General features: G+C 42.4%; 1 protein-coding gene and 1 long non-coding RNA gene across 2 annotated transcripts in view; one reads left to right on the forward strand and one right to left on the reverse strand.

Moving 5' to 3' along the window:
- The window catches only part of LOC131880350 (rho GTPase-activating protein 12-like), a gene marked incomplete in the record, with an annotated part of 24,144 nt that overhangs the window by 7,147 nt on the left and 8,276 nt on the right, over positions 1–8,721 (forward strand). The window contains 1 exon segment of the mRNA XM_059226961.1: positions 4,445–5,333. Within this exon segment, the coding sequence (XP_059082944.1) occupies positions 5,100–5,333 (234 nt within the window).
- The window catches only part of LOC131880354 (uncharacterized), a 16,508-nt gene continuing 7,796 nt past the window's right edge, over positions 10–8,721 (reverse strand). The window contains exon 3 of the long non-coding RNA XR_009373253.1: positions 10–366. This is a non-coding gene — a long non-coding RNA (uncharacterized LOC131880354). The remainder of the gene's footprint in view (positions 367–8,721) is intronic.

Raw genomic sequence — 8,721 nt, forward strand, 5'->3', positions numbered from 1 at the left:
TTAGATTTTCATTTCAAATTTCATCTCGGGGAAACAATAGGTTGGGCCCAAGTCATTTCCCTTTGCATAAAATGCTCATTTTCTAGTGGTGATTATTGCCAAGCTGGGAGGTGGCCCAAAGACCTTGGATCGAGAGGTTCCTTCTTTGTGTTCGTCCTCCACAATTGGTAGTATAAAGAGGCTTTTTTCCTCGCTTTTGACACGATCCAACAGATCTGTTGGTGTGTATAGAATCAGTGTGTCAGAATTAAGGTCACCAATCTCCTTGGGTTGAGAGTATTGGGAGTATTGGTGATGGTGGGTGTTTCGCGTCGTCCGATTTGGCTTCCTCTCCATTCCTCCGTAATTTATGGCTCCTCTGATGATCTATAAATGAAACAGAGCATCCTTGGTGGGTCTAGCTGCTTGTCTAATCGCTAAAAAGGCTCTGATTTGACCTTGACTCGATCTCTTGATGCCTGAAGTACATACACAAACACTCAGATTGGTAGTAAACGGAGGGAGTGTTGCATGGAAAGAATTTTACGAATACACTTCCTCGTTTTTTCGGCCCAATGAGCAAGATTTTTTGCTCGCGGCTATTGTTGCGTATTGGACAAGAATTGAATTTGAAATTGCCGCTCAATGATGACGATGACCTTTCAGAGGTGCTTCCTTAAGAACTAGTGATGGATCGAAAGTAATGTCGACATGCATTTCCAGCTGGTCAGAACACGTCAAATAAGGCTGTTTGTTAGGGCGTAGGCCCTCTTTTGGCTTGAAAGTTTTCATTTTGAAATACAACTTCAATAATTCCATCCCTAAGAAGAATATGAACTCTTGAAAAAATCCATGGTTGTGTGGGGTCAACCTAGATTATTCTGGTCGTGTCCAGAGGCTTCATTTCGAGTGCGAATGACCTCGGTTTCGTTGTTAGGTGGTTCAAACCTGGTCCAAAAGCATATTCATCCGCTGAGCCCTTAGGCCTTCCTTACCTACCCTCTATTCACATGGAGTTCATTGGTGGCAATTTGATATTGTCCCATTCTCGCATTTGAATCCCTTGAAGAGGAATCTGGCAGGTATACTAGTGGTAGCCAGCAAGTTTCTTTTGGCATTGTTCCCAAAGAAACTTGGTATTAACCCTAATTACTTTGGCCCTAAGGTCTTCCAATTGCTCCCGTTTCATGCTAGTGTCTTCTTTGTAAATAAATTGATACCCGACGAGCTGCTGTCTTCATCTTATTCGAAACACCACCACAACAACTGTATCTACCAAAGAGTCGTCGTCGTCGTCGTCATCGTCCTCATCATCATCAGTCATATCCTGGTGGCCAATTTGACTCACACGAAAGATCTCTATGTACGTAGTCAAATGCATCAAAGAGAGCACAAAGACCTACCTCGTGAACTTTATGGCTCTTGCATAGAGGCTGTTCACAAAATAATGTACAAGTACACGATTGCGCCTTTGTGTTCTCAGTGGTGAAGTAAGAGTACCCTTATGCGTATACATACGCTATACGTACAGTATTGAGGGAGAGAAAGAACATCTTTTCTTGGATGACTCCATTTGGATTTACTCATCAAGCAAGCACATGAACTTTTGTCATGCAAACAACAACACCATCAATGCCACAAACCAAGGAACGATTTCCTTACGTGACATGTCTCTTGTTTTTTTTGATCCAATGGGATAAGAATTGCCTGCAATACGTGGATCCACTCCTGAAGGCCAATTCTCTGCGGGGATGTAAATACATTGAGACGTCGAAAACGTGTCTGAAAGCTTGACACCAACTCAAAGACAAAGAAGATTCTTTAAACCCAAGACAGATCATGATGATCAGGGTGCTGGTGTACTGTAGTCGTTGCGTTTCTATCAGGAATGACGGACAGACGGATGGACAGAAAGACAGAGTTGTTTCCAGTACTTCTGTATTCTATTCGTAAGCACACTTTCACTTTGAAGAGAAGCAGAAGAGCGAAAGAAAAACTCGAACAGGATCAGAAACCAGAAACTGACAACGCAGAGCGACACATTTGAGGAATGGACGGAAGATCCGTGAGGAAGCAAAAACTACAGTAGGGAGATATAGAGACCGGATCTGTTCATGTGACAACTCGTTCACTCTCTTATCATCTCCGCCCTGGATTCCCCTTTTTCCGTCTTTCCAAATGGAGTGAACTGGCCTAAATTGTGTGGAGATTCAATTGTCAAGATTCCGAAGCAATTAACTGCCACCCTTCACCCTTAGCCTTTATGCTTCAGTCCAGAAGCCGAGAAGGACCCTTAAAAGCCACGAAATAAGGTTCCGAAATGTGTTCGAAGTCAATAAAAGGCGATTCTCATGATGAGGTTTCCAATGATATGAATGGACTGAAACTTCACGATCTTGATAACTCTTTTTCCCATTCACCATTGCAAGGCCGCCACGATCAACAGATGATGTCGGTAAAAGAAAACTAGGAGGCATGTCGGTCGAGTTATGCAATGAGACATTGAATTGTTCAATAGCAATGGAAGAAGTCCCTCGAAAAGAAAAAAAAATGACCTGTCGTGTTGAGAACCTGTCAGAAATGAGCTTTTGGGGATCAATTCAATGTGTGTGTATGGGGGGGCAAAATGAGATTCGAAACTTTCTTAATCGCGGCAATTTAGAACTTTCCATCAATTACCGTCATTGTGGTCGTTTTGATGGTGGTGGTAGTGGTGGTTGTGGTGGTGGTTCAATAAGAAAATCCAATAAGAGATGACGCCCAATTCTGACAATCGAATGAGGATATCGACAACAAACCACGCTCAGACAGGTGAAAGAGCCCGAGTCCCAAATTGGTAGACAAATTGCGAGCTTCTTTCTCCCGTCATGTTGTTTTCAAAAGTTGGCTTGTTTTCCAGCAGAAGGTCTGATTGGTTCGAGTTTGTCAGTAATATTACTCTATGTCCCTTAAGCTGATTTGTCAATAGATGTAGAGGAGGCCTCTTCTCGTTCTCATTTCATGGGTCGGAATGCTCAAGATGGCGGAGGCTATTCGATTACGATCTGTGAACCAGAAATTGTCGAAATTGCCTCCCAGCTAAATAGATACATCTCTGCCCAAGCAAAACGAGGCACCTCCTTGAAGAAGAAAAACCTGACAGTCCAGAAGAGCATTGTCAAGTACACTTTCAGATTGTTTTTCGATGGGTTCCCAAAAAACTTTGCCGATTACCAATGTTACATGGTTACATCACCAGCCGCTTCAACCTGAGACTCTACAATTTACGGTTCTTCATTGGCGAGGCTCGAACTTGGACCATATGGCACAATCGACATGAAAAGAAATTACCGTCCATTTCGTCTAGAATCGAGCTCATCAGGTGACAAAAGTATGTCTCGTACAAGCTTCATCGTCACGGGAACACGATGAACCAATTGTTGTTTACCAAGCTCCAGATTTTTGAGTTGGCTGGAAAACATTGTACGAATTGTGAGAGAGACAATGCCCTCATCTACCAGCCGTCCTCCACCCTGTTCTTTTAAAGTTTACTTCAAGGTTTGGCACCACAGACATTCACAGACTTCGAGTTTGGGCGAGGCTGAAATGTCAACATTCGAAAATACCACGAGCAATGAATGAGATTCTTCTTTTTGCTCTGACTGCCGCCATTCCTTCTTGGCTCTGGGCCCTGAAATCTTGGCGCACATTATTGACGGGGGTTTTATTCATGCATCGTACGCGAGTGCTAACAAGCCAGTTCCAATAATGAGATTCGTATCTAAATTCGGAAATCAGTTGCCATTTCCTGTACGTGCCTTGTTTCCCTTGTCCATTAACCTTTCCGGATGACATACATCTGAGTTAAAAGGGTTATTTGGTGCAGAACTCAGCTCTTGAAGGGTTAGGCAGTGCAGACAGATCTTTTCTAGAGCACAAACTGCTCCAGGTGAAGAGTAATAAATGCCCGGATTGCATTGAGGACTCTCGCTCCTAGTGCAGAAATGAACAAAAACAACATCTTTGACTTGGGGCAAGAGAAATTCCTTTCATCGACATTTTCTTTTGCCTTTTCAAAGGCTTAAAATGCGAGCTCAAAAGACCCAGCAGTGATTTGTGTCTTCTGCGCCATGGTCTATGGAACATGCTTGCCGTTACAATAATCTCTCTCCCTGTATTTGTTTCCATCATAAATCCATAAATCAAGTAGTCACTGAATTGGGTCACTTTCATTCCATCTGACGAAAAAAGGGGCGAGATTTCTCGAGTTTCAGATTAGCAATCCCAGATTGACCCGGCCCATTTCCAGAGTGGCCTGACGTCAATTGATTCTCGAAGCGAGGTCACACGACCCCTTTTCCTACTACTACTACCACTACTACAATGCTACTCTATACAGTACTCAAGTGCTATCTATGTACGTACACATAAGCCTCTTGGAAATTCGATCCCTCTAATAGTTCTTTTCACTCTTCTTGTTCTCTAGAGGGTGGAATATGATTGTGTCTGAATGAGCTGGCCACCACAACGGCTCTTGCTGGCGGACCCTCCACCTGGAACTTTGAACCTGGAAACGACTCGTTCGGCCTCCCTTCCCCTTCTCCTTCCGTCCGACATCTCTTCAACGTTCGCCCAAGAGTGTGTTCCGTTGATCGAGCAAAGTCAACGTCATCGCTCCAAGTGATACAAGTGAAACCGAGCCTCCTGATCCCGCTACTCAGTTGGAAAAAAAATTCGGGGGGAGGAGAAGAGGCCAACGTCTCACTTTAGATCAACAACTTGATCGTCGAGTCCAGCGATTTGCTGTGACACCCACATCGGATTTTGCCCTTCTTGATGAGTGAGAAATCGCCATCAACACCATCAGTTGCCGAGATCCCTTTGGCCCGTGGGAGAGTGAGAGAGAAAGAGAGAGAGCTGGAAAGACGACGTGTTGGAGCTTCTAAATCCTAATTGGCAGTGCAACCAACGTGTGTGAGTGTTGGTGAGGCTGCTGGAAGGCAACCCGAAGAAGTGGAAGAAGAAGACACACTTTTACTTATGTGTTTGGCCAAATCGGGGTTGGGATTGCTTCGTGTGGGAAGCCAGCACCCGGACGAAAAGGAGGAGGAGGTGGTGGAGGAGGAGGAGCTGAGAAAAACATGCACAAGCAAGGCTCGTTGGTGCTCTCAAGCCAGGCGAGCAGTGGCACTAATAAGAAGAACAAATTATTACTCGCTTCATCGTCGTCCATGTCGAGTGTGATGATGCAGGATCAAAAGTTCGTCAGTGTGGTGTTCGACTTCGAGTACACGGCCGAGGATGGCAAGAAAGTGTTCATGAAGGAGAGGGAAGTCCTTCTTCTCATCAACAAGACCAATAATGATTGGTGGCAGGTAAGACACGATTGTCATCCAGGATTCGAATAACGATCCATCTACGCATGAAGGAGCAGAACTTGAGTCATACATGTAGTACAGTGTATGTACGTATGTAGCCAGTAGTAGTTTGTTTATAACTGGATTGCTCGACGCCCATTGCGCAATCTTGTCATAACTCTGTCATCAGTATCACACACTCAAGCGCAGCGTTTGCCATTAGTTGCACATAAATTCCACGTCAGAGACAGGCACAAGAAGTCTCGGCCTTCATCCATGACATCCTTCGAGAACGTCAACCCTGATGCCTCTTTTAATCTTACCAATTTCTTCACTACTTTTCTTTTGATAACACCCTATCCTCCTCAGAGATCAGAGTTAGTTGATAACACCTTCCCCGTGCTTCTGCCTCTTCTACAAAGAGTAACAGTTTTGCGTTCGGCCAGACTTTTCCACAACTCTTATCGGCCTTTGTAGCTCCGCCAAAGGAAGTCTATCTAGCTCGTCAATAGTTATCACAATTGGCCAAGAAGTTATAGTACTTAGCGAAAAAGAAATCGAAATACGTAGTTCAGCTGTGACTCTGTTGTGAAGTATGCATATTATTCATAGTGCTTCTGTCGGCTGACATTCCTCAGTTGAACGGGTCATTCATTTATTCCCTCGCTGTCTTTTCAAAATCCGAGTGTTTTGACAGAGGGTGCGGAGAAGAGAGAGACAGAGACAAGATATGGCAGGGATTCATCCTGAAGTCACAAACGCTTTTCCATATGTTTTCACACCAGTTGCCGTTTGAGAGACTCGAGGGATAAAAGAAAACTTGACATTTGCTAAATTTGAGGCGAAGAGTCTTCCTTCACACAAACTCACACTGTCTGGGTTGATATCTGTGCACAGGATTAACGAAAGTGCATCATTGGTAACCTGTCCCTCGAAATTGGAGCAAAGGATGTCAGGTAATCAGTATAATTTGCCATTATACTTCCTTAAATAGACGCAACCCCCCACGGCATCAACCCCCCACGGCATCTGTTGGCATGAGCTCTGACCCTGAAAACATGTACTTACAAGGCCATCAGGAGGACCCGATACACTAAGTTCTCAAGGATCCTGGTGGCGTGGCCTATTATGATTATGATGCCTCCTTTCCCGGAGGACTGATGAGACGGGTCTGAAAGTGTTGTGTAACTCAAGATGGCTCCAGTAAAAACCCATTTAATGGTGGTTGATCATGAAAGACAGTCCAATTAAAGCGGACTTAGGTGGTAGTGGTGGAGGGGGGGAGCTCAATAATTATTGCTTAGTTTGGTGTAACCAAGGGATTGGGCAAATGAGAATCAACTGATTGGGACTTGGAATGTGCGCCATGAAGCCAGTCAGTGTGCCACTTTCTATTTCTAGCACGGACTTTGGTTTCTTTGAGGGCGAAAATCCAAGATGCTGGCGTTAGTGATAAAAGCACAGGCTTATCTAGTGCAGTTTCTCATCTGTAAACAATATTATTGCCTCATGTTCGTCGGGAAAAGAGATGTCTCGCTACGTGGTTTTCTTGTATGTGAGCTGTTCGTTGAGACATTGTCTTGGAATTCTTGCTAATTTATGACCGAAGTCAAATAATTCCACTATTCTTGCAACTGAAAATGCCCATTATTCATATTTAGTTGTGATAAGAAGATATTTGAAAAAATAATAATTATCTAGACAATGTCATGTTAAAAGTTTGGAACAAGTTGCAACTGATCTCGAACACATGTTTGCATCAAATTGCATTCAACAGGTCTTTTTGATTCTAAAAATATCCATCTTAAGAGCAGTTGTCGTCGTTAGAAAAAAATCTTTTAAAGTCTCAGTAGATAAAAGTGTAATGATTGATAATGAAAGTGCTATTAATAAACCGTGTGATAGGAACTTACAACAACAACATTTGTGTTGTGCAGTGTGACCAAAAGAGCAACATGTTGGAAGAACCAAACAATCAAATCCAACTGGTTTTGAATCCCACCAAAACCATTCAACACTGTTTTTCAAACAGATGTCAAGAAACTTGGAACAAATGCCAAACCTTTTGAGAGTGGCGTGTTAACTCAGAACCCAATCAAAATCTAAAACACCAAAGCCTAATTTTACCACACATGAGTATTCTTCTACAACAATGTTATGGTAGAATTGTCATTGTAGAATTGATCCTCCAATTAATCCTTCTCCTTTCGAGTTGTTTCCATATCAAAATTAATCTTGTAAGTTCATTGAATAAGAAAGAAGACAAAACAGACATATTTCAATTGATTGGGTTGGTTTTGCCTTGAGTTGTATGTCACTAGTGGCCTTGTTTTTTCTCACTATTTTTGCTTTTGAGCCGTATCTTGGCTACCGTTTTTTTCATTAATTAAGATACCAAAGAAGTTGTTTTATTTCGAATGGAAAGAAATTCAAGAATTTGTTCTCAAGCATCTCAATTTTCTATGGTTGGTTCCTTTGTAAATACAACCGTTGATATTGTTGTTGATAATCCACCGTAAAAAGCTCCGCTTTTTCTCACCATTTGTGACTTCCAAATTTACGACCACTTGTTTTAGTGAGTTGTCCGTGATTCATTCTTTTTGTGGGAGGAAACCAGGATAGAATCACATAGATGATGACGATGACTTTCAGGCTTCACTTGTATTCTTACCCTCATCTACTCTAGATTTCTGTCTGTCTCTCTCTGGGATTCACCAACAATACCTAATTAAGGATCAACAAAAACTAAAAAAGGGCGAGATCAGATCTTGAATAGCGCAATACTTTGTATACACACCACATTGGGGTCGACCTTGAGAAATGTTCTGCATTTTATCACCATCTCAGACTTTAAGGTATTGCACACGGCGTTTCATAATTGCGACTAGAGACTAATTGAGAGTAGTCAAACGCATGCATGTAACTTATTTGCGACTTCAACAACTTAGACTTAACAGTGGCAGATACATCATTCATGAATATTTCAAATGTCATCTATTTCTGTAGAGTAGTTTTGAAAATATCATTAAAACTATCCTAGCATGTCAAGACCTTCTGTTGCCTCTTTTTTGGCATCCAAAGCAATAGCAATAGTACAGCGGACTTTCTTAATTTTCCCAGCATTCATTGAGCACCTTCTGCCAGGTCTTCGGGATATTGGTCTTGAGGGCATCCAAGTTGTATTACATCTGCCAGTGGTTGTTTATTTTAGGGCTGACCAGGCCCAGAAATCAAGCTGCAAAATGGACAGTTTTAAAGAGTCTGGATCATCAATGTTGTTATCACATGGCAAAAAAATTGTTGCAGAGGGACGACTGAAGAAAATGCGATCATTTCACTGGTATTTTCGAAATTACTGATCAAAAGTGGGTTAAATATGATACACATATTCATGAATGACAAATAT

The sequence above is a fragment of the Tigriopus californicus genome, chromosome 5, assembly GCF_007210705.1.
Source record: "Tigriopus californicus strain San Diego chromosome 5, Tcal_SD_v2.1, whole genome shotgun sequence".
NCBI classification, from domain to species: Eukaryota; Metazoa; Arthropoda; class Copepoda; order Harpacticoida; family Harpacticidae; genus Tigriopus; species Tigriopus californicus.